Source organism: Zonotrichia albicollis, chromosome 18, assembly GCF_047830755.1.
Source record: "Zonotrichia albicollis isolate bZonAlb1 chromosome 18, bZonAlb1.hap1, whole genome shotgun sequence".
Lineage (NCBI taxonomy): Eukaryota > Metazoa > Chordata > Aves > Passeriformes > Passerellidae > Zonotrichia > Zonotrichia albicollis.
The window spans coordinates 2,964,382-2,990,446 of record NC_133836.1 but is presented as its reverse complement, the minus strand read 5'-3'; the positions used below and the strand labels follow the sequence as shown (position 1 = coordinate 2,990,446).

Genomic DNA, 26,065 nt, shown 5'->3' with positions numbered 1-26,065 from the left:
ATGGGTTGGGGTTTCTCCCATGTTTGCAGCAGTAATTGCTGGCACTGGCAGCAGTTCCTTGGCTCAGATCCTGGCTGCATGTGCAAAGTCCCCTCTGGGTGTTGCTCTGGAGTTGTCCTTTGCACAGGGAATTCCTCCACAAAGCAATAAATCCCTTTTCTGCCTGGCCTGAGTGCCTGGGGAGTCCCTGTGTTCCCAGGGGCTGCAGGACACCCTGGGGTGCTGCAGGGACACCCTGGGGTGCTGCACAGCCCCTCCACAGCCCCCCGTTCCCTTTTCCCCAGCAGGGCAGCTCTCAGACCCTGAGCAGCCCCAGCCCCCAGCCCAGGGTGGGCTCCTCTGACCCCCAGCCCCCTCCCAGCCCCTCCTGCTGAGCCCCCAGGCTGTGCTGCAGCCCTGCCTGTGCCCACCTGAGCAATGCAGGAGCTGAGCTCTCCTCCAGCCTCTGTCCTGTCTCTTCCACCTCCTCCTCCCTCAGCCATTCCCCTTGGCCCTGCTCCAGGTGTTTATTTGTGAATGAAAGCTCAGAGAGGCCACCCTGACCCCCAGCAGCAGCCCCCCATTGTTGGGGGTGCATGGGCCAAACCTGAGCAGCTGCCCCAGCTGCCCCTTCCCTGGGTCCCAGGGAGCAGAGCTCATCCAGATTTCAGACAATCACAGAATATCCTGCAAGGGACCCACATGAATCACCCAAGTCCAACAATCTGAATAAAATGAATTTAAAAGAAAGAAAGCAAAGAGCCTCTGGCCACAACAGCCTCACACATCTCTGACCCCTCAGCTGGTGGTTAAGGGCTTTTGCCTCCATAAAGTTAAAAACAAATAAATAAATACAGGATATGAAATCAGAGCAATCCAGGGGAGAAGGAGGAGCAGGGACCCCTCACCTGCAGAGGTTGGATACATTTGGGACTCCTGGTTCAGTGTCAGGAGAGCTCTGCTCCAGCTCTCCAAGGCTCTCAACATTGTTAATACTGAGACAAAGTTTATAGACTAGAATCACTCACATATTTCTTTCATGCAATACAATGTTGCTTAAATTAATTTCCTGCTCACCAGAATGAATATTTTCAGTAAACTTTGCTGAAAATCAGTTCTTCACACTGTTCTTGTTCTGCATCTGCCTCCCTGAGCTCTCACAGCTCCCAGGTAATATATTAAGCACAACATAATTTTTCTGTAAGAAAAGTCAGTATATTTATGGTTTGCTTTATAAAAGTTACTATAATACAATGGTACATAGTATTCAATTCACAAAAATATGAACAAATATATACAGCATGACACATCCACAACAAAAACACTTTCTTCAAAACAAGATACATACTGGTGACAGATTCTATATGCACAAAACATCCCTAAATTTATAAATTTGCTTAACCAAAGAAAAAGCAGAAATCCTAAATCTTCAAAGCAGAGTTGTTTTTTTAAAGGAACTTAAGAAAAAAAAAATTAAATTTATTGCAAACAATTTGACCTGCCTACTTTTAAAGGAGGCCCTTGATTTCCACGCTGGGAATTAAAACCAGAAAACTGCAAGAATTGGGAGCTGGGTGTTCCACTTTGCTTCAAAACTGCCCCATTGTTTTAGAGTGTCCTTCTTGATGTGTTTGCACTTGGACAAATCCTACAGTGGCAATTTGAGGAAACTCATAAAAACAAAACAAATATTAAACTGAAAAAATCCAGTTGCTAATTTGCTTAAATACATTTTAGGGTGTCTATTAGACTGTACACATTTCCTCGCTTGAAATAAATAGATTTTGCACATAAGGTTTCAGACTGAGGGAGGGGGGAAAGAAGAAGCCTTGACTTGGCAATTTTTTGTCTTCAGTTTCTTAATGCTTCTAATTGCATCTATTTATTTGACAAAAAAACCCCATATTTATACAGAATTTACATTATACAAAGCTTGACACAAGCTGTAAATGCCACCAGCTCCTTTGCTATACTCAGTCCTTCTTCCTCCCCATCGTGACATGATTTAGAGCTGGAATCTGTTTAAAAAGAACTCCAAATTACAATAGTCACTTTTAATAAACTATTTACATGCTCTTGAAGTACAAAGAAATCAGCAAAAAAATTTCAACATGTTTCTACAAGAAACAGTGTTCGAAGAGAAGATTCTTGAGTTCGCCTATGTACAGAAAATGCATTTTTTATACTTCAAAATCCTTTTTTTATCCTTAAATTTTTATTTTGTACAGAAATGCACTGAAATGATCCCTGAAAAAGGTCACAAAAACCAGAACTGAAACTACTGTATTTGCTGGGGTTTTAAAATGATGGTTGTTTTTTCTTTCCTTGTAGAAATAAGCTGCTCTGTACAATATAAATAACTGCAGGATGAGCCCCATGCCCTCCAGCCCCCCAGATCCTGTGGATGCCACAGAGGCACCTGCACCTCAGCTCCCACAGCTGCAAACCAAGGAAATTCTATTTCCATCATTTTGCTCTGTTCTCTTGGGTCACTCCTCCCAGGGAGATGGAATTTTGCAGAGAGCACTGTAAATTCTCTCTCTTTTTTTTGTCTTGGGCTGAAATGGAAGTGACAATAAACGTGGGGATGGGTTTTTCAGGGCACTGAGTGAGCAGCACGTGCTGCTGAGGCTCCCTTGTCCCTGTCCCTGCTCCCAGGGAGCCTGTGCTGAATGAAGCTCCTGCCCTGCTCCCACCCCATCCAGGCAAAGCATCTGAGGCCTCTCCCACCCATCTGGGGCTGCAGGGCTGCCCATGGAAATCCCTGCACCAGGCCAGGGAGTCCTCACCATAAAATGATTTGTTTGGAGGTCAGGAAGCTTCTCAGTCCAAGACAAAAAATCTCCCAGGTGGGACTCTGCAAGCCAAGATTTATGGGGGAAAAAGAGAAGTCTCAGGTTTGGCTTTGAGAGCAGACATGGTTTTTCAGAAGCGCTGTGGCTTCAACAGCTCTGTTCCTTCCTGGGCAAGTGCTGAGAGATCAGCTCTTCTAAAAACTCACATTATTTGTCTGGGATCCTAAAAGGGGATGAATTACAGGCAGATTCAGAAGTACCCAAGTGATTTAGGTGCTCATGGTCTTTGGCACCCAAATCCCTTTGGTGCTCCTAAAACACAGGACCTGAAGGTGACAGGGACCTTCCTCCCCAAGGATTAAGGCAAACTGCAGGGGCTGCTCCCAGCCAGGGCACAGAGCTGTGCTGGGAACACAGGGCTGGGCCAGCTGGGGCATCCTCACCCCCACAAATGCACCATTGATGCACTGGATTGATGGAGCAGAGAGGGAGAAGGCCAAGGACAGGGGCTTCAGTTCTGACACACAGGAAACTTCTGTGCATTTCCAAAGCCTTGCCAGTCAAAGGCCAAGCTGTGGAGATGCCAACCAACACAGTGAATCTCACTGAGAAAAAATAACAACTAAGCTGAGCAGCTGGCTTAACTCCCAAATGCCATCACTGCAGTTCCAACCAACATTCAGAGACAGAAACTTGTGCTTCTCATCATTTTAGGTTCTGGGTCACCAACACCCAGGGGCTGGAGAGATTTAGGAAGGAGGAGGAGAAACAAAACAGAACTGAAAGAAAAGCAGAGATGTCCAATCTCAGAGCCCATTTGCTCGCCCTCAGGCAGGAGCACAGATGGAATTAAGGCAGCTTGCAGCATTCTGTGTGTTCCTGCTCCCTCAGCCCTTTTGTCTGGAGGAGAAATACAGAGGCAGAGATCTAACCTACACTACAAACTCCACACTGCAGTGCAGGCCTGGCAATTCCATGGAACAGCTGAAAAAACTTCCAGGAACCTCTTTTGCAAGGCTGTCACCTCTGAGGGGGTTTGGAAAGAACACAAGAATACAGGTCTGCAATTCGCTCTGTGGGGAGAAGGTGTTTAGTTATGCAGATAATCTTCCATTTCAGAATGGCATTGCAGCTTCCCCTTACAAGCCAATTAAAAAGGGTTTAGTACAACTAATCTCTACTTTGAAAGGAGGAGAAATTCAATGCAAATTGAAAAACTGATCCTGTCTATACCTGAATGCTGGTGTAACACTTCCAGATCTCATCCAAAGAATTATTTTTTTGGTGTTTGGTCCCATTTTTAAATGGAACCTCTTGAAGAACAGCAACCTTCACCTCAGCACATCTACAAGGACAAAATATATTGAGAAATCATTTTAAAACATGCTTTCCAAATGTAGAGAAGCAATTCATTTGCATGCTATAGATGGGGGGGACAGAATTGCTTTCAGGGACATTTCTACCATGATTTCTGGAGGGACAGGACCACCCCTGGCCAAGTTACTGAGTAACAGAGGGAGGAGAGCAGCAGGGCACAGCCTGCTCCTATCACAGGAGGCATCTCCCACATCCAAGGACAGAGCAAACACTCCCTGTAAAACACTGGAGGGGCAGGGAAATGCAGATGAAAGTGAGAAAAAATGAATACAAGTCACACATCAGCCTGATTGCCACCCACAGGAACAAAGTCCTGTTACAAACGTGGGCTGTAGTCTGTGCTTGCAAGCAGGGCAGGATTTCTACAGCATCAACAGGGGCTGAGCTCTGCACTCAACGTCAGCCTCTCCTGCAAGCAAGACAAGCCCATCCCCAAGGAATGGGCATCCCCAAAGGCCACAGCTGCCCCCACCTCTCCCTAGTGACTCAAGTACCCAAGGGTTTCTCACGTGCAGCTGCAGAGGTTTTGATCCCCCATGGACCAGCATGGCATGGAAAATGAGAGGGGAGCCCAAGGAGGGGAGCTGAGCTCTGGCTGACCTGAGCCTGCCCTGGGCTCTGCCTGAGGGGCCTTGTTCAGGCTCATCCCTAAGGAAAAGGCAGGACAGATCAGCTCCAGGCCCACTGTGACACATCACACACACACACACACCCCCAAGCACTCACTCACTCACTCACACACCCCCAAGCCTCTGGCTTGCTCTGTAACATCAACCTTACATTTATTTACAGCTTACTCTGAGAAATCTGTGCAATTTCAGCCAATCAAGCTCCCAACAAACCCTATATGGCATTTTCAGTCTCTGCTTCACATTTAAACGTTGAATGTCTTTTTCAACCAACGAAAACTGATGAGAAAAAGGTAGCAGCATTTATGAAACAATGAAGGCTTATAAGAACAATTTAAAAAAAAAAAGGTACCATTATCCCATTATGGAGCATTACTTCAGGGACTGAACAGAGAAGCTAGTGTTTGGATAGACCATGCCACAAAAGGTAGCCACCTTTTTGTGTGCGTGTTGGATCTGAAAAGGAAAAAGCACCTGAAACATGAACAGTCCTCGTAAGCGTGTGCGCTTTTTGCTTTCACTCATGATCCTGGCAGAAGTGCGAAACTTGCTTGGTTTTCTTCTCTTTTTCCTCTTTTTTTTTTTTTTTTTTTGGTAAGTATTTTTTTGCTTTTAAATGTTTTTTCTTCCTTTTTTTCTGTAGGTTTTTTTTTTTCCTCTTTTTTGGCAAAGTGCAACCACACCTGGTTACCACAGTTTTGACATGGCCGAAGGTGCAAGTGTGACGAGAAACCTCGAGTTCAGTTCAGGGTTCCCCTGCAGTTCTCAGAGCCACAGAGACACGGGATCTTTACATCCTCAATTGGAAACTTGTAGTCGTAGGTAATTTCCTCGTTCACATTGATGTGCTGCTTGGAGTAGATAACGATCTTCTTTTGAGACTCCACCGTGATCACTTTAGCATAACAATTTGGCTGCAAGGGTGACACAACAGGTGAGGATGCAGGTTCCAGAGTGCCACAGCTTCCCAGCCTCCATACAGTTATTTCAAGATAAAATAAACCAGGGCAACCTTTTCCCGAGACAACCCCAGCCACACTTTCAGAGCCTGGACTCAGGAGGGAGGTATGAAGCCAGAAATCAGAGCAGCCCCTCTTGTGCTGCTCCAAAATATCCACATTCTGCTCATTTGTGCAGCAAAAGAGCCTGGATGATGCTCCATCAATTTTGTCCCAGGTTAAGAGAAGCTCAATGCTTAACAGTTTGGCCAGGCAGGCAAGTCTGAGTGCAAACTGCAGCACAGAGCAGAGCAGGGAACAGCAGGGAATATTTTCCCATGTGGACACTAGAAGGAGCTGAATTTCCCACAGCTGAAATTTGCTGTGTTTTAAGGAAATATTTGTTAGATTTGCTCGCTCAGTGTCCATCAGGTTCCCTGAGACAGCCAGAAGGGCTCCTGAGTGCACTCAGTCTCCCTGCATGTTTCACTCCTCAGGTCTCTCCAAGCTCTTCACACTCCTTTAGACCCTGCTCTGACCTGCTGTGGTTCATTAACATTTAATTACAACCCCGCGGCTCCTGCCCCTTCTGAGCACCCCAATCAGGCTGGCAGGGCCTCCCCAGGTTTGTCAGCTGCCAGGGAACAAGGACAGGCCAGGAGAGATACTCACATTGCAGCTGTGATTGATGAACCTGGCAAAGTTCCCACACTTGGTGGCATCGATGATGGTGTCGTGGTCGACTCTGAACATGTAACTGCTGCCGATGCCCTCGTCCTCGTATCGCTTCTCCCGCATGTCAGCAATGACCTGCAGGAAGCCAGGCAGGCTCAGGCCAGCTGGGAGCAGCCACCTCACCCCCACAAGGCTCCCCTGAGCCCTGCTTGTGCCAGGCAATGGGGCTCTGTAAGATCCCCATCACCCCAAGAGAGCACACACCTCACTGGAAACAGAAGTTCAGGATGGGCTTCTTAAGGAGGCTTCTCCTCAGTGCTCACTTTCCATGGATTGTTGGAATTCCCACCCTTGTAGCTCCAAACCATGCCAACCTGTGCCCAGCCCACAGAGCTGACACCTCCAACCCAGGACCCCAGCCCTTGCTGTCATACTCAAGGATTTCATCCAGGGCTGGTTTTTGCTCAGATTTCAGCCACAGCTTACCTGCCTGATGTTCTGCCCCACGTACTCTATCACCATCTCATCAGCTGCAATGGGCTCCATAGCAAAAAGGCCCCAGTCGTGAATGTGGCTCTTGCAGAATTTTAGTTTTTTCTTCCGGAACTGCATAAAGAAAACACCCCAAAACCCAACCCTGAATTAGCCACAGCACAGAACGGGAAAGGATGTCTCTGGGTGCAGGATCTGCAGCAGGGGGTGCTTACCTTGAGCTGGTTGAACTTGAGCAGGTCACTGTCACAGCTACCAGTGAAGGAGGAGAGGAGCCTGCGCTGCTCCGATCGCCTCTCGGAACCAGCCCGGGTGGAAGCGTGAGGTTGGGCAGGGATGCTCATGCCCTGAGAGGACAAATGGGGGATCAAAGCTGACCCAACACCCTGCAGGCTCCCTGTGAGCAGCCCCTTGTGCCACAGCTCATCACCACAGAACACCTGGCATCAAACATTAGCACTCCCCACACATCCCCAGGACAATCAAGGAGACGCAACAGTTCCCTGTCCCTCCCTGCCAAAAGGCAGGAAGCACCTGCTGTGTGTGACAGTGTCAAACCAAACCCCTCTCACAGCTGGATTCCTCACCTGGGTGTCAGCTGGAGGCTCCTCTGCAAAAGCTCGGCTATTGTTGAGGTATTTGAGTTTGTCCTTCTTATCGATTTTGTAATAGCCCTCGCTCCGCGCGCAGCCCGTGACGTGCTCCCGCATGCCGTCATCCCGCTTCTTCTTCTTGGGGGTGGAAAAGCTGGTAGGTGCCAAGAGGTTAAGGAGAAACACAGCCAGAGGTGGATATCAGACTAAACTCGCTACAGTTGCATGGAGCTAACACCAGGAGCCTGGAAAATTAGGAAGGTTTTGTGGGGTTGTAAAAAATAACATTACTACTGGAAAGCCTTGGGGAGGAGCTGCTCTCAACAGCCTTGGGAAATCAGCTCCTTCAGACACATCACAAACCTCCAGGGCTGCAGCTCCTGAAGGACAGCGGAACTGAACTGCTGCCAGCTCACCCCACAAACACAGCCATGAAAGCCACAACAGCCGAGACTGACCCAAAAATGCTTCCTGTGAGGGAAAATGTATCCTTGACACCAAAACACTGAAGCAGAGGGACCATAAAAACCAGGAGGTGACAGCCTCAAAACCAGAGTGCTGAGGGTTGGCTGCAAGGCAGGTGAGCCTGCAGGTGCTTTCACACTTGTCAGGCAGTGTGACACACGATGAACTCAAGGTGATTTGGAAGTGGCTTAAAAAGTGAGTGTAATTTTGCCGTTACAATATAATCCTTATCAAGAGGGGAAGAGATTTATTTTCACTATGGGTTTTGTTAGTTATCACTGACTGTTTTAGGTGGTTTGGGTTTTTTTTGGTTTTGCTATCCTGTCTTGCAGGAAGCAAAGGATGAAGATATCTGAACTTCACACAACCTCTAGCAACACACAAGGTGGTGTGTTTGTCTTCTTCAACACATAAACCTGGACATCCTTCCTGAAAAAAGTACTGGAGAGTTTTGAGGTTTTCAGAACAGTCTTTTAGGCTCTGCTCTGGAGAACACCACTGGTGGCTGCACACACACAGAGCCCTGATGTGCCATTTAGAAAGCTCTGATTTTATCAGTATTTCAACCTCAAAGCAACTTAAAGCTGCTAGAACCACTAACTCATTGTTTTGGGCACAGATGGTGAGATTATTTTTACAGCAAGTTTTAGCTCCAAGTGAAAGCTCTGTATGTGCACACGAGAAATTCCACAGGAAAGCTGGAAAAAAAGTCTGGTTACATTGAGACAAGCTTCTCAAACTAGGAAGGAAACCTCCCCAGAAGAGGTGCCTACAGCCTGTCCCTGCACTTCCAGACTGATCGTGCAGCAGGAACAGCCACTTCTGCAGTATTTTTGTATTGCAGCTTCAGAGAATGAAACAGTCTAAAACCCCCTGCTCATCCAAACAATCTCTACTCCTGTAAGGAACCACCAACTTCTCGTGCATCTCACACGTGCAGCACCCCGTGAGAAAGGATATAAGGATGGAAAACCCAGAGGGTGTCATTGAGCCAGTCCATACCGTTGTCCTGCTGCAACAAGCGGTCGTAGGTGATGCACATGAACTTGATGTCCTCCTCGTCGATGCCCCCGTTCCAGATGTCGTACAGAATCGTCATCTCCTCAAACTCGGAGCGCGGCCTGAACTGCGGCTGGGGCGGGGAGTACTCGGGGGAAGGGATCACCGGCAGCTCCTCGGGTTTCCTCTGCCTCCGCCACTGCCGCTTGGGCTTCGCGTGAGCCTCCTCCTCCTTCAAGTCTTCGTTCCACTGGTTCTCCAGTTCCTTGAATGGCAGCTTCTCTGCAACTGTCTCAGCTGCTATTTTCTCGTGGAAACCATCATTCCTGAAGTCCAGGGTGACGGCTTCAGGGTCTTTCAGTCCGTAGTAGGCATCAGGATGTCTGCTCAGCAGCTCTTGGCCCACGGCACCTTCCACCAAGGCCACTGGCATGGGAGGAGGTTCTATGGTTTTGCCCGAGTACACATCCAGAGAGAGGACAGAGGGTGGGGACCGTCTCGGCCGACCCGGCCTCCTCTTGGGAAGAACAGAAGGTGGTGGTGGGGGAGGAAGGATAGAAGCCCCAGGGGGTACCTCTGGGGAGAGCAAAACAGGTTTTACTTCTGCCTTGCATTCCTCGATGGGCATTCTTCCATCTCCATGCACGCACGGCAGGGCTGCTACAGGTATTGGCTCATCAGGTGGCAAAGCCATGTCCATGTGGAAATCTGCTTGTGGGGGGCTGGCAAAGGGGATAGGGGAAGGAACACTGTTCACGCTGATCGTAAGGGAAGCACCAAGAGGCTCTTTAAAGGTTTTCTCTTCTAGCTCATCCTCTGACTGCTTCTTGCCAGGCAGAAGGCAAGGAATGGTAGCACCAGCCTCTGGGAAAGTAGGCGTGAAATTGAAATCCCTCCCAGGAGTCCGAGGAATGCCACTGTTAATGCCAGGGGATTGGGATGGGTAGGAAAAGGGGCTCCCTGGGACCTGAGGGGAACTGAGGGTCAAACTGCTTCCTGTAAGGGGAGCATCACTTCCTGGCGTGGCTGGAACAGTGTCCGTGCTCTGCGACTTCGTCAGGGGGTGCGAAGACTTGGCCAAAATGTCCCGCCCGGGAGTCCTGGGAATCTCCTCCTCCACGGATGTTTTGGTCACCAGTAATTGTTCAGGGAACTTCTCTGGAGGGACTAAAGGCTCTTCCTTGCCGGGAGTGGTTGGCAAGGGAAGCATGGAGGATGGCACCTTGTGGGCTGGCAGCAGGACAGTCTCAGTGTCCGGGTGGATCAGCACCTCGCGCCCCGGCGTGCGCGGCAGCCGCTCCTCCTCCTCCGCTTTCACCCGGCCTTCCAAGCTGCTCTCCTCAGACTTGCCAAAGAAGCTGCTTTTGCTGGGCAGAGGTTCTCCAAAGACTCCTCCTGGAGCAGAGATACAGAGAGACGCCTCCTCATCTTGAGATTCAGGCTTTGGACCTTCCTGTACCTCTGGCTCCAGCATGGGAGTGGGTTCGGACTCTTCCTCTGAAAGGGGAACAGAGAGGAGAATCAGCAGCTTTGCCTCCACTTGGTTACTTGCCACTTGCTCATAAAGACATGTTGAAGATGCCACAATTAAAATACAGCTCAATTCCACTGGGAGGCTTTAAAGCTCCAGTGCTTTACATTTTGGAGGCACAGAGTGTAGAGTAATTAGACACTACCACACACTTTCCTAATGGACCATAAAAAACCCACACTATTAATTTGAGGATTAACTACGACACAGACCAGAACGAAGGTTTCTCTGCTTTCAAAAGCCTTGACAACCTTTTGTACAGACATTAAAGGAATGAGTGGATTGTGGGGTGAGGACTTTGGAGGAGAGCTGCCAGAGCCCAGAGCTATCACCTTTCCCAATGTGGGAACTAAACCAATTGCAGGCCAAGGAGCACCCTCAGCTCTCCAAGGAGGGAATGGTGAAAGGAATAGCAGAAAACTCCTGAACAACACATGAGGCAAACAGGAAGCCCTTGTAATAGATGAGGACACACTCAGATGGTATCAATGAGGCAATTTATATGCTGCTCTCCCTGCAGCAGCCTCATTTGTCTGGAGTTTATTTACCCACTTAGGGCCAGGTCCAAAAGGAATCAACGGTGAATCTTGTTAGGCAGCTCAAAATAACGTTTTTAAGTGGGAGAACGAAAGGAGGTGAAAATGCCTGGAGAGTTGGAAGGGAGGCATGCCCTGTTTGTGCTGAACAAACCAGGGCTGCTGGAGAAGGGTCTGAGCCCTGCCACTCCTGCATGAGCTGGGTTGCTCAAGGACAATGCTGCAGTTGGAGTTTGTTCCCACAGCTTACCTGGAAAGCTCCTCACACAGGTCAAGTTGCTCAAATGCAAGTGTCTCCAAATTTATGTTCTTTCAGCACACTGACCTGTTCTAGAAAGGATTCGTGCAAAACCAGCTCTTCTTTTCCCTGCACAGTTTAACATTTTACCTCTTTGTGACTTTCAGATTTTGCAGCAGCCAAGGAGTGACACCCTGTGCAGGGATTGGATTTCCAGCTCTCCAAGTGTCAGAACAGTGCCCAGTCCTCAGACACCAGAGCTGCCCAAGGCTCCACAGCAGGCCCCACTAGGTGTGCCCTCCCTTTGGCTCCAATTCTAACTTTTAGATTTCCCCCAGTTGCCCAATTACTCAAGCTTTATGCATCTCACTCCTGTTCTAATAAAAGGTTTCCAATTTCCTTGGGTTAAGTACAACTCTGTATTGATTGAAGACAATTTCCTTCTTCCAGAAAACTACTGAGTATCACTCATTTAAAAGGAGTAGGTGACAAAACCACCCAGAAATAATATTGGGAACCATAGATAACTCTGAGACTCCACTCACCTGCCCCATGCAGCTTCCCTGTCACATCCTGCTTCGATATTAAAACCAAAAGAGCCAGTAGTGACATTCCTGTTCTGTTTTAGCAGCCACAGCTTTTCTATCTTGAGCTCCAGCCACCACACCACCCGATCAGTCACCCTCAGACGATGACAACTGTTCAGTTCCTCTAGGACTCCAACTAAACTGGCCCAGGATAAGATTCTGGATACAGTAACCACAGTATTTTTAGTAGCAGCTGGCTCATGTAAAGCTCCTTACTAGGAAGGAAAGTTCAGCACAGAGCTCTTTCCCTGTACAGATAATCCCTAGCCTAGAGCCAAGACTGGAAGAAGAAAGAGAACAAGGGAAATACAAACCCATATTGGATCCTGGGGGAAAATTTACTTGGAAAGATAATAACAAAACTCCAAAGCACATGGAAGGGCATACCTGGCCTACAGATGGGAGAGAGTGCAAGCTTTGTCTCCTGGTCTCTTTCCATAACCAAATGTTTCAGAGTTTCAGCAGCAACAGGAGCCCCCAGGACTTGGCCACACTCGCTATCCCCTGCCTTGATTTCTTCACTGCCTTCATCTTTCACTGCCAAAGCTGGCTCAGCAAGTCCCAAGTCTGTGGCATCCATGTAGTCCACAGGGTACAGGTCCAAAATCGTCTCCCTCTCATCATCAGGAATCTCATGACAAGCAGGTTCAGGCTCTGGCTCAGCAGCCATGGCTTCTCTGCCTTGATCTTCAGCCACCTCTTCCTCCTCTTCTTCCTCCTCCTCTTCATCATCATCATCATCCTCCTCATCTTCATCATCTGAGTCTGAACTTGACTCGAATTCAGAGGAGTCCTCACTCTCATCAGATGATTCAGCTTCAGCCTTGGAAGACGAGGGACTTGCTACATCTGCAAGAACAAACTCCATTAGCTCTGCTTTCTGCCTATGACAATCAGTCAGGGGCAAACATCCCTTCCCCTGTAACAGTGTGGAAACAGCAGCACCAGCAGCAGGTGGATTTGAAGGAGCGGCCTCCCAATTCAGTTATTTTTGCAGAGATTGATGAATCCTGTCCCTCACAACAATCACCATACAACAGTGAGTAGTGGTGCTGCCTGGCACCTCCCACCTGGGTCTCTTGGTGTATTGTATCTTTTATTAAGATTTTCTGCTGCCTTTACACATGGCTTTAAAAAGTGGAAACTACCACCTGCCAGAACAGGAACTGATTGCCCTTTTCAGAAACCTGGTCCCTTCTCCCCCCAGCCACTCCTCCTTCACAAAACAAGCACACATTTAGCTGGGCTTGAAACCAGTGCCCCTGGGGCTGGGCTGGGCTGAGATCAGGTAGGGACTGGAGGGCTCAAAAAGGACCCAGTGACTGAGGGATCATGGAAACCTCAGAGGTATTAATTAAAAATAGCTCTCTGCATTATATTGTGTAAAACTGCCCAGTGAAAGGAGGTACACAAGTAACAAAATCAGCTCACAAAGGCAGGAGGGAGACCACGGCTGACCCAAAGGTGACACTTGTGACACTGCTTCCACTCCTTACCCTCCTCGGAGTCCTGCTCCTCCTCCTTGTCACTTGTGTCTATGCCTGTCTCCTCCTCATCATCTTCATCCTCGTCTTCGTCATCATCTTCATCCTCATCATCTTCATCATCCTCCTCCTCCTCTTCCTCCTTTGCAAAACAGATTGCCAAAAATGAACAGTGCCTGAGCCTGTCCCTGGCTGCAGTAACCACCAGGGACTCTCAGGGAGGCTGCCAGAGAGCCTGAAGAGGGAGTGACTGGCAGAGCTCTGTAAGGACAGACAGACAGACAGACCCCACCAGGAGCACTCATCTCCCAGAAAAGGGAACTCTGGCACTTGGCATGACCAGGCCCCCTTTTAATGACAGACAGCATTGAGACTGCAGCCTCACACCAACACACCTTGCCAGGTGCTGCCTTCACCAAGCCTCCCTCTTCCTCCTGCTCCTCTTCCTTCTCTGAGGAGGACTCTTCCTCTTTGCCTGATGTCTCATCTCCCTCCTCTCCCTCGCTGTCCAGCTCCAATGGCCTCGCTGGTCGCCGCCGCAGCCCCACAGCCTCTGCGTCCTTCTTTGACAGGTCAGATGTTGTATCAGAAGCATCCCTGTCCCTCTCCGACTCTGAGGAGCAAAAGCAACAGCAATTACCATCAAATACCTTGGAAAGCACAGAAAGATTAAACTACATAAGGGAAACTTCTTCTTTGCTCCTGACTTCCCAATGTGCCCATGTGGTGTGAGGGTCCCCAGGCTTACAGGGACCTGCTGATGTCACATGAACAGTGCTGATGGCAAATGTGGGTGGCCAGAGCTGACAGGAAACACAGCATGAGTGAGGTCAAGACAGGCAACCTGAATTTAATGCTTTTATGTTTCATTTTTTGGCTTCAAAACCACTTGTTAATCTGAAACGACTTCTACATGAACCCATGTGCAAAACAAAGGGTATTCAAAGCTTTGTCTCCTCTTTACTCTTCTCTGGTAATAGGAAATAATGTTAAGATATTTTCAAACAGATTTTTCTGGCAAGTAACTTTGGTTTCTTTCTGAAATCAAAAGCAGGGCAAACTGTTGCGTGCTTCCTCCTGCCACAATGCAGGGAGCTGTGAGCACACCCCAAAGAGCCCATGAACCCATCTGAGCTCCTTCTGCTGGGGCCCAGCACAGCTAAAATAGGTTATGAGTTATTCTTAAAATGTGGATCTTAAACTTCCCACCAGTGAATTTCGGATAATTGAACCCAGAGGGGCCATGGCCCAGCTGATCAGAGCTCTGTGAGAAGCAGGGTTTGGCTCAGATCCTTGACTCTGTGTTTAACTGTAAGTGAGCACACTGCTGTGAAGTTTAAAGGATTCAGCTTGGTGGGGTTTGCATCTGCTCCTGGGTTTCAAACAAATGCACTTTGCAAACCTTCATCTTCATCATCCACAGAAGTAGAAGGCCGGATTCTCTTCTGATCTCCCGCTGAGGCAGCTTCAGGTGGCTCCTTTCTTTTCACCTGAACAAAAGACACAATTAGCATTTCTGAAAGTTTAGAAACAGCAGAAATCAACTTCTTAAGCAAATTGCCACTTCTTTACTTTGCTGTGGTCACAGCAGAAACCAAGGGCCACTTCCCAGCTCTTGATCTCTTTATTTGCTTGCAAACAGAATTTCACTCTGAATGAAACTCTACCCCTTCAATTTGCATGAAAACACCCTGGGTACCAGCATGGTGCATGTCATCACCTCGTACTTGGGGATGACACAGAAAACTCTTGACAAATCCATGTGTCTGAGATTGCAGCAGAACAGAAAGAGAGCCTAAGCCCAGGGCATCTTAAAGAACCTCAAAGCAAGTTTTACTCTAAATAGAGACTGGAGAATCTCATCCCAAACCTTTTACTTGCACCTTCTATGCATTCAAAAATCCTAATTTCAGGGAAGCTCTCTACAGCCCCCTACCCCAAACTTTAAGATACTTTTAATTTTTTATGCAAATGCTTTTCAAAATGCATACCCTGTGCTTCTGAGGAGACAGAGTTCAAGCAAACTGAGACTCAGCTGCCAAGCCATCAGAGATTCCAGCCAGAACAGTAACTGTGTAAAGCACCATCAGCATACGTGTATTTTATGATGATGCTGAAATGCTGTGTCCCAAAGACAGGGAGATCCTCTACAGCCAATTCACACAAGGGGAGGATGAAAAGGGAACAGAGGCTCCTTCTCTGGTCCTGGGGGGTCAGAAGCAACCCCAGAGTGGAGTGAACAGCCTGAGGGCTCTGGGGCACAAACCCAGCAGGTCTGTCCTCCCAAGGCTCCTGTGGGGGGTGGCAGCACAAGGAAGAGAGGTTTTGCTCCCACCTTGAAGGAGGGCAGGCGGATGGCGCCCCGCAGGCCGATGCCGAGGCCAATGGCCTCGTAGCCCAGCCCTTCTCCCTTGTTCCAGTTCTCCAGCAGACAAGAGGCCATTCGATCCTTTGGCTTTGGTTTTTCCTCCACTTCTCCTCCAGACTTCACTGGAGTGAGAGATGCCTGCAACAGAGAAGGCACATTTGAGAGGGGAGGTTTCCTGGGAAGGACACAAAGTCTGGAAATCATTTAAACAGGCAAGGTTTGGGAAATACCACTGCCCTGCCCAGGTACCAGTATCTTGGAGGGCATCTGAAGGTGCCCCACACCTGAAAGGAACTAGAGCTGCACAGAATAATAAAAATAATTTGAGTGTGCTTTAGGCAAGTCAGCCCAACAATGTGTTATCCACCTTCCCTTGCTAACCCACATAACTGAAAGCAACTCCAGACCTTCCAGTTGGGAACATCTTCCTTCTGCTGAGTGCAAGGCCAAATATAGTGCATAAAAAAATCACACACATCCCTGTGTTCCCTTAGCAACCAGAGCCCCAGTCCACAAAACCTGTCAGAAGGCTCCAGTCCTGGCAACACGGACATGAAAATATTTAGGTGAAACACCAAAGGGTCTACAAAATAGACACACAGCTTCAACAAATCCTTTTTCAGCAGAGCTGAGGTGTGAAGGAAGAGCAGGAATTCAGCTCTCTGCAGCTGTGGAGAGGTGGACAAGCCAGCAGAATGTCACACATGGTGGCACACGATGTCCTGCCCAAGGCAGGGGCACTGGAGGTGACACTCACCTGCACCACCCCAAACAGCTTCTCCTGCACACCCTGCCAGAGCTCACAGGCTGAACTGGGCTGTAATCACCAGAGGCAGCACAAGCTCAGCTCTCCTGCTAATTAGGGACAAGACTAATGGGAATATCAAGCAGGGAATCCAAGCAGCAGCATTCTGTGGCCAGGATGCCTGGTTACTCCTGGCACTCTGCTTAATGCATCTTACCCAGGCTTTCAAACCCAACCCACCACTAGCTCTGGGAACAAAGAAAAGCTTTGCCCTAGCTCAGGCAGAACAGGTCCATGGAATGTGCTGCCTTCCCCAGCAACCTGCTCCCTTCACCCCTTTCACACATTTTCCACCCTGCCAGGACACCAGATTTATCCTTGAGCCTTCCCACCCTTTTCCTAGGGCATGATGCCTCTTGGAAGTCACTCAGCTGCCAGAGCTGGAATCAATCAATCAATCAATCAATCAATCAGCTGCCTTTGATGGAACACAGCATCCAGAGCACTTGGGGAACTGACCTCCAGCTGCCACCAAGGAGCCCAGCAAACCCCCTCACACACACAGACACCAGCAACGGGAAGGTACAGTTAAATACTCAGTTTAAGCTGAATATTCGTATTTTGTTTTCTGCAAAAGCTGGCAACTTGTGCCTGAGAAGGAATCCTGTCCCACCCCAATGCCAGGGTGCCCAGTCCTAGCAGAAAGCTCTGAAATCTATGAGGTTTTTCTGCACACAACAGTAACACATGCCCTGGGGCAGAAAGGGTTCTGGCATCTCTGTTCCTGGACAGAGAGCACACGTGGTTTCCCATGCAGCAATTTCACATTTTCAATTACACTGCTCACATCCAACATAACCTGTGGCAAGGACTGTGGTGAGCTGCTGTGGTACAGTCAGCTTCCCTTCCCAAAACGGCTTATAAACCCCAGGTGAGGGAAGAACACCCCAAATCCAGCCATAACTTGGGATGTCAGTGAGCCTGAAGATCTGCCTCAACTTGCTTCTGCTTCTTCACCACAGATGTCTGGTTTAAAACAATTTCTTGAGTGTTTCAGTTGCTGTTTTTGCAACTCTTTGCTGGATGTTTCCTTCATTGCCCTGGAAACTCACAGGCCTCCTCCAAGACTGTCAGCACACGCTTGCTGGCAGGAGAAAAGCTCTGAGCATTAGTCAGGAGGAAGGGACGGGGTTTCTGCTGCACGTCACGCCAGCCAGCTCTAAGCCACAGTAAATTACAGTGTCACAAAGCAGCTGTTCAGCAGCAGCATGACCAACTCCTCCAGAAAGCCAAGGAGCTCTCCCAAGCACCAGAGTTAACACACAACTGGTTCACACAAACAGGTGGTGAGGATATTGCTCTGAAAACCGACATCTGAAACAAACATACCTGCAGGTTGTGGTTTGTTCTTTTTACAGTAATTCACTGCAATGGTAATTCTGAGGTTTGCATTAACCTTTCTGCAGTGTTAGGTTTTTTGGGTAGTGACAAATTCACCACACATTAGATCACAGAGCTGCTTGCTGGCTGAGGTACACTTCAAATTGGGTGAGAAAAGGATCAGAGGATTCAGGCAAAGCCGTTTTCTCAACTAATCCTTGGAACTCTTGGTGTATTTGGCCAATGTTCAGCTTTTGAGTTAATTGCTGCCTTGTACATGCACTGGGGAGGGGGCAGAACTGGAAATACCCACAAATCTCACTGCACTAAGTGGGGAACACAAGACACAGGCTTGGTGGTTTCAAACACTCCTCTTGCATCTGACTTTAGTTTTTCAGAGCTAAACTTCAGTTTCCTCTTGTACATGAAAATTTAGGGGTTTGGGTTTTTTAAAGTCAGCTCCAGACCCCTGCTGACCCCACACACTGGCCACAAGAACCAACAACAGCTCTCCCCAGGATAGAACATGTGAAAACCCACCTTTGCCAGACGTTCCTTCTTGTCCCACCAGTCATCAAACGCCCGGAACGCCACCACTTCGACCATCTTGCGATTCAGGTCCCTTTTCATGATGGCCTTGAGCTCCTTCACTATGACCAGGAGGACTCCATCCACCGTGGCCTTGTGGGGATCTTCCTTCTTGGGCTCATAGCCCGGGGGAGGAACCGAGGGGTCGAACTTGGGCAGCGGCGGCCACTGCTGCCCGCGGGCGAGGGCGGCTCCCATGGAGAAGGGCCGGTAGGGAGGGAGGTTCACAAACTGCATGCGGCCCGCCATGAAGGGCGGGTACTGGTACGTGTTCTGCGCCTGCATCATGCGGCTCAGCATCTGCGTTTGCATCTGGAAGGACATGGGCATGCCGCCCCACTGGTTGCCCAGGACGCTGATCATGTCCACCTGCATGACCGGGAACATGCCGGGGTGGAAGGGGGGCAGCGGGGGCAGGATGTGGGGTGGGGGCACCCCGGGCGGGGCGGGCAGCGGCGGCGGGGGCACCGTGACCGCGGGGTGAGTGGGCGGCGGGGGCGGGGGCAGCGGAGGGGGAATGGGGAAGCCCGGCTGAGGAGGAGGAGGGGGAGGAAGAGGAGGGAATCCCGGGGGTGGCAGCGGGGGGATGGACGGGGCCATCACGGCCGTGTTGCTGACGGAGGAGTTCACCACAATGGTTTTGGCACATTCCGCGCTGGTGATGGGCGCGGGGTTGGTCTCGTCGTCAGAGATTTCCATGTCCTCCCCTGAGGAATGCTGACCCTGCCACAAAAGAGAGAGAAAAGGTGACGAGCACATTCTCTTTACATTAAATACCACAGCGCTGGGCTGCTTCAAACAAAAGCTAAGTTTAACACACATTTTAATTGGGAACGCAGAAAAGCGAGCGATGCTCTGAAAAGCCAGGGCCCACTGTGCAGCTGGTGCCTATTGAAGCTTTTCTCTTCCGTGTCAGACCTCAGGAACCAGAGAGGTAAAAGCTTTCTAAAAGAGCATCAGCACCAACTGAACAAAACCCTCAGTCTGTGGAGCAGGAGGAATTGCTCCCATGGTTGGTGAAATGCACACAATCCAAACATCCTTCACTGCAAGATACATTATCTCTTATTTGTATCTAGTACTCCTAGGTACATTACACCATGAGTTGTTATTCCTTAGTTTTTCCATGCACAAATAATTATCCTGGTTTTCAATTATAATCCCTGGCTTGTTTGCTGTCAATTCCTAACCTCTAATTGTGGAAACACAATACCTCCTCCACAAGGCTGCTGCTACTAAGAGTTGTCTTGACTAGACCACAGCAATTCACATGGGAAAAAAGAACCCCAAATCTGGTTAAATTGCTTTTAAACATCAAAGTCATCAAAGTCATAAAAAGCTGGGATTCAAAGACATAGCTCATGTTGTGTTTTTAGACAAAATGAATACTTTACTAGACACAAGAAACACAGACTTGTAAGAAAATGCTAAAACTGTGTCCTACCTCTGCTGCCAAAGGGATGGAAACTGGATTAAAATAGAGGGTGCCAGCTTGCTCTGAAGTTTCAAAGCTGCCTGACTAGGTCTTGTACAAAAGAAAAGTCTCAGGAAACACCTCCACCCTCAGCAGCACATGGTCACACCTGCACTCTGTGTCCTACAGGCACTGCAGTCCTCAAGGTGTCTCCAGCACCAAGAATGCACATGCATGAGTGTCACATCCCTGATAGGAAATACAGTAACCAAATCCTGCTGGGAGACATATCCACAGGGCGACAGTTTATCTAGGAAACATGAATGGGGCTGATCTCTGACCAGAGTGATGACAGCACACAGGACAGTCCCTGTAACCTCCAAACGAGTGTCTCACATTGCTGATGTCAGTGAAGAACCCCCCGTGTCCCCAGCCCAGGGCACAGCGGGGATGCTGCTCCTGGCCAGAGCCCTCCTGCTGCCCTGGAGCCAGGAATCTCCATCAAGTGCCTCTCTCTGGCACAATCCTGGCAAGAGTTTTGGAACCTGCTGGCTGTTATCAGCCAGATTTGACTGTAGATCTCAAAGATATTTATTGTTTGCTCCACATTTCATGCCAGCAGGTGCCTCTTCTGTCTGCTCTCCCAACAGTCTCCCCAGTGTGAAAGGAAAGAGCAGCATCAGACACTGGAGAACCTGGAAGTTCTGGGAAGAGCTGCTGAGGAGCAGACTTTGTTGGCAGTTTTCACATTGAAGCCGCTGTGATTTGATTCTTAACCTGTGAATTTCTCACTGGCGTGTGCAAACAAAAGCAGGAGCAGCTGAGTTGACTCTGCTACAAACTGTCACTGTGTGAAACTGAGCAACCACAACTATCCCAATCACTCCAAATGTTTCCCGTTTTATCAAAGGTCATCTCTGCTACAGCAGCCACCACCAGAGAGCAGGCTGAGCACGAGGCTTGCAGCAGCAGCTGTGCAAATCCTCCAGCCCTGGCACCTCCCCTCGCCCTGGCTTCCCTGCATTCCTGCGCTGCAGCACCGGCTCAGCGCCTCCCGCAGCACCGGGGTCACCCCAAAAACCACTCACAGCTTTAGTGCCCAAAATGCCCAGCAAGGAGACACCATCCACCTGGCAAACCCTGAGCAAGAGCTACTGACCCCTGGCAATGGTGATGGAGAGAGGACTCCCCTGAAGTCACAGTCACTTTAGTGCATCTGTGCATGCAGGGAGAACTCCGAGGGCTGTTTGTAAACCCTAAACTGAACAGCTAAAACAGAAGTAGAGGTGATGACCCATGGGACCCAAGTCCTTCCAAAGGCCAGCTGTATCATGCCCTTGAGCTGCCCACATCTGGCTCACACTTGTCCCCCTGCATCCTCTCCCCAGCTGCTCTATTGCGGTCACGTCCCACGCCGAGGATGGAGGGGAATAAAAGGACATTCTGCACTTTCAACCACTGCAGCTCCAGTGAAAGGAGCAGAGGAAGAGCAAAAAGGATGGCTGTGGCAGGTGTAAACAAGATTCCTGTGAAACAGACCCTGGTTTTCAGTAAGTGAACACAAAAGGCCCTGTTAAAAGCACTGGTTCCAATTGCAAACACTGGATGATGCTAAAGGTTGGCTCAGGATAGAAAGCCAGGAGTGCTCAGGCTACCAAAGACAGACAAAATCAGCTCCAAGTCCACATTCATCTCATCTGATGGGATATGGACAAAAGCCACCCCATGAGGCCTCAGGGGAGACCAACACTAAGCAGTGTCAAACCACCAATTCTCCCCAGTGCCTCCTGCAGGACCTCCCACCCTGCCAGCCCCCAGCCTGTCCCAGCCAGTCCTGCCACACCAGCTCTGTGCTCCTGCCCATCACCCAGAGCCCACTGCCATCCACACCAGCCTCTCATCAGCCTCAGTGCCAATGACTGGAGTGCTGCCTGGTAAATGGGACTGATTTTCCCTCTCGAAGGAAACACCACATAGAAAAAGCCAGTCCTGAAATTGCAGAGAGGAGGCGGGACGAGCAGGATTCCATGCTTTAGGGCACAGAGCTTCCTCCATCCATACATGCCTTAACTTTTACTTAAGCTGAAATGAGAATTGCTAAAGCAATAACCAATGTTTGAAAGATTGAAAGATTTTTTTTCCCCACTTCTGGTGCTCAGATGGGCCAACAGGAAGCAACAACAGATTCCCTGCTTCCTCCAATGCTGGGCTTCAACTCACCTCCACCTGCACAGTGCAATCTGTGCTCCAGTTCTATCCCAGGCAAGATGGATAGGGAGAGAGAAGGACATTAAATGGCAGGGAGAAAAGGATCAGAAAAGGCACAGGGGGTAGGGGGAAAAGAATCACAAGGTTAGGAAAGAGGTCAAACCAAAAGATCATCTACAAGGAACTCTTTAAAGAAAGTTAAGAGTAACGAATATTTAAAGCGGATTACTTTTCTGTAACTGCTCATATCTAAGGGGGAAAAAGGCAGGCACCAAGTGAAAGAGATCAAGGTAGAGATAGAAAAAGCAAGGGAGACATAGAAAGATCTTCTGTTATTTGAATTTCTTTTCATTCACCTGTCTGAACCTGGATTTACTATGGCTGCTACCAAATACCTCTCAGGGTAGAGCTGAAAAGCACCTGTGCTGTCCTCTCAAAGAAACTGCCTTCTAGCTGGCCTCCCTCTTTGCTCTCACAAGCAGAAAAAAGTGAGCTGATAGATGACATACATACTGCTATGAGAATGTCACAGCCATCATTGTAAAAAAAAAAAAAAACCTGTGTCAATCAATCCCAGAGTTCACCTGTCTGTTCCTGAGGTCATCTGCTACAATGCCACCAGAAAATCTCTCTTCAGCCCACTGAGAGAAATGCCATTTCCAGCTAAATTAATTTGTGCTGCCATCTTTACTTTGGATTAATTAAATTAAGAGTTAGCAAAACAGGTATTTAATTATACGCATGACACATTTTTCCAAGGGTTCCTTAATGATGCAAATTTGTTGGGAGAGATTCATGTCAGCGTAACTGGTTATAAATGGCCTCATTCACTGTTCACCCAAAATGTTAATTGCCACCTTTAACACCAGCAGAGTGTGCAGAGACTCTTAAGTGAAGTGAGGGAACATCCTGGGACGCCACTCCATCAGCTGGAATAGTGACAGGGCAGAGCCACTGGCTACAGGGCATTGATCCCACCTCAGGGCCATGCCCAGCGTCCTGCAGGCAAATGTTGATTCCTCCAGAGATAAGAAACTACATCCCAATATCTGCATGCAGCCCTGGCAGCTCCCAGCAGTGAGGAGCTGCTCCATCCCCTGACCCAGAGGAGCACTGACACCGTGGCAGTGATTGGGACCTTCCCGTTGTTCAGTACCTTCCTTACAGGCACAGAAACTTCCATTTCCTTCTAAAAGGCCATCTGATAAAAGAATTTACTCAGAATGTCAGAACGCATATTAAACACCATCAGCTTACAGCTCATTTCACTGAAACATTCTGCTGGGTACCAAGTTCTATTTGAGGTAGGGAACTGTGCCACTGAACATAGCAACTGCTCTGGCATTACCTGGCTGAGCTCTGGTGCATCAAAATAATGAAATGCAGGATCGATGGCATTCAGCACAGTACAAGGGCATCAGCCTTCATGGTTTTCAATAAAGCTAGAACTTTAAAGAAGAAGGGACTCTTGGACAAAAAAGTTTTCCTAACCTGGTTAAAGAGTCATCACTTGGTTTTGGATTAAGTCCAAGCAAGGGTTGGAAAAAAAAATCACAAGTGATCATCTCACACTTCATCCTTACAAAAAAGCACAGAAAGAAAAGTCTTCAGAGGTGAGGAGAGGACAACTGACTGAAGAGGGTCACACACCAAGTCACCAACAGAGTCAAGAACAGACTCCAGGGTCCCTCTGACCTCCTACACCCCAACTCCAGCTGCCTCCCCACGCTGGGCTCACACCAGGCTCTCACTGCCTGTGCTCTGTGTTTGACAAGGGAAACAGCCATGATCCTGGGTGAGGCCAGCTCAAGTTCTCTAACACAAAATTCTCTTCCCAGACTCCTTCAGCAGAGCACATTAAAGAGAATGAGACATTTCAAACCTGCCGCATTTCTTATGCCACCATCCAGAACAAAAGTGAAGCCTGAGGTCACCAACCTGCAACTCCTCCTCCAAGACAACCTCACTGAAAAACTCCTTTCAAGCTTGGCCCAGAGAATCCCACCATTCACTCTGCTAACAGACTAAATACCAAATACCTCTTGTAGCCCAAAAATTGCAAACCCAGCAAGGGCTCCAGAGAGTATTACTTTGTTCATTTGGAATCTGCTTTTAGCTTGCAGGCTCCCTGTTCTGGGCAAAGCACACAAGGAGGAGCCCTCAATGGCATGGTGACACGGCAGAGGGACTGCTGAGCACTCACACCTCACCCTGTCAGGCGTGAACAAGGCAGACTGGGCACCTCATTTACAAGGCACACAAGTATTTTTACTTTGCTAACCATAATTACAGCCCTGCCTGGGGAAGAACATGCTCAAGGGCGGTGCTTCGCTGGCACACACGCAGCACAGGAGGGCAGAGCCACTCCAGGTGGTTTGCCAGCAGTCCAGCAGCAAAAACACAGAGCCAGCTGCTGCCTGCACCTTCCTGGGTGAGCTTTCCAGCCTGGCCAGATCACTGTGCTGTCCCAAGTGCCTGTGGTGGCTCGTGGTGGCCAGCCCATCACCTCTGCAGCCTGGACTGAAGCTGCATGAGGTTGCTGCCTCCTCCCCGTGGGTTAGTCAGGTCTTTCAAGCTCCCCTGGGCAGCTGGGAGAGCTCCTGTCCTCCTGCTGCAGTCAGAGCCCACAAGGGCAACCACAGCAGCTCCTAATTGGAACAGCTTTCTGCTGTTTGCACTGTAATAAAATGCCCAGCTGGGTAATTGGCAAATGGAAATATTTACATGTTACAAATCAGTGATTATAAAATACCTCCAGCAACATGTGATCCTATCTCTAGTAAGGAAGACTGCAAGGTTTTTATATAGTTATATATTTATACAGCATTTCATAAATGAACTTCTAAACAAAGGCTACAAACACACAGATCAGAGTGATGGACTCAGTGCTGTGTCCCACAAAAAGGGGCACAAAAAGGCCCTAACAGAGCAGGGATTTCTCACAGAAGGAGAGACACTCCTTGGATGTTTTGGTTTCTCTAGTACCAATTGCCAAAGTACCTCTCACTACCTGAAAGGAGAATTCAAGCTCTCTCTCATGACAATATCCCACCTAACACACACAATGTGTTGGCTCAGGTTTGCTTTTGGTCTGATAGTTACTTGCAGCACTTCTTTGGCACAGGCAATGCTCCCCACACCTACAGGGCTGCCCAACAAGTAAAACAAGTGACAATAATATCCAAGTGCTCATTGTAAACAAACAGCACTGCAAACACCAGCCCAATTTATGCCTCTTACTTTCCTTCCTAAGGCCAAGAGGGAACTTTTGAGCTGATATCTCAAACCACAGAAGGATAGAGGGAGAATTCCCTGGAAGAGCCTGCTGGTCCCAGAAGAGGGGGACAGGGATCTTGTGTTTTGTGTCTCACAATGTGCTCCAGCAGGTGCTGGTCCCATCCTGCACATGGGGAGATGCCACAAGTAGGGATTTGGAAGGATGCAGGATGACAGCTCAACTGGGCTGTCAGTGTAGGGCAGGAAGGGCTTTTGAGAAAAGAAGGCACATGAGGCTAATGCTAGCAAAGGGAAGAGGTCCCCTCACTCACTTCCAGTATTTCCTGACACCAGGAACAGAAGTAAATTGACTTGTTTTAAGGACAGCAGGAGAGCTGGACAGCTGCCCAACAGCCCAGGCCATCATCAGAAAATGTAGTGAATCAAGATGACAAAACAAGCCAAAATGACTCCTGTAGGATGGACAGCAGTGCCAAAGAGCAATGCAGCCTCATGCAAATCCACACCACACTGCCTGCAGGCCTTCACATGCACTGAGCAGCTGAAATGGGGCTTGACACTTCCAGACCCTGTTTCAGACTCCAGAGGGGATCATCCTGTCTCCCTGCAGGACACTGGAATAACATCAACATCTCCATGGAAAGGAACTGAGCAGTAGCTTAAATCAGTATTTCCCAAAGCAAAGCCCTTGATGTGACATGGGGCATGAAATGGTCCACACAAACCCCCATCAAAAATAGGAGAAAATTAATGCAGTGATTGAACAGGAGTACTGTACTGACTATACATACATCTCCAGTGGCTGTA

At 48.8% G+C, this 26,065-nt stretch overlaps 1 protein-coding gene across 1 annotated transcript in view; it reads right to left on the bottom strand.

Annotated features, from left to right (window-relative positions):
- Window positions 1-981: 981 nt before the first annotated feature.
- The window catches only part of SETD1B (SET domain containing 1B, histone lysine methyltransferase), a 47,640-nt gene continuing 22,556 nt past the window's right edge, over window positions 982-26,065 (bottom strand). The window contains exons 7-18 of the mRNA XM_074554710.1: window positions 18,352-19,122; window positions 15,654-15,824; window positions 14,721-14,808; window positions 13,714-13,931; window positions 13,331-13,460; window positions 12,222-12,683; window positions 8,904-10,439; window positions 7,473-7,639; window positions 7,101-7,232; window positions 6,880-6,999; window positions 6,391-6,528; window positions 982-5,694 (exon numbers count right to left, since the gene is read on the bottom strand). Coding sequence (XP_074410811.1) covers window positions 5,521-5,694; window positions 6,391-6,528; window positions 6,880-6,999; window positions 7,101-7,232; window positions 7,473-7,639; window positions 8,904-10,439; window positions 12,222-12,683; window positions 13,331-13,460; window positions 13,714-13,931; window positions 14,721-14,808; window positions 15,654-15,824; window positions 18,352-19,122 — 4,107 coding nt within the window. The 3' untranslated portion in view covers window positions 982-5,520. The remainder of the gene's footprint in view (window positions 5,695-6,390; window positions 6,529-6,879; window positions 7,000-7,100; window positions 7,233-7,472; window positions 7,640-8,903; window positions 10,440-12,221; window positions 12,684-13,330; window positions 13,461-13,713; window positions 13,932-14,720; window positions 14,809-15,653; window positions 15,825-18,351; window positions 19,123-26,065) is intronic.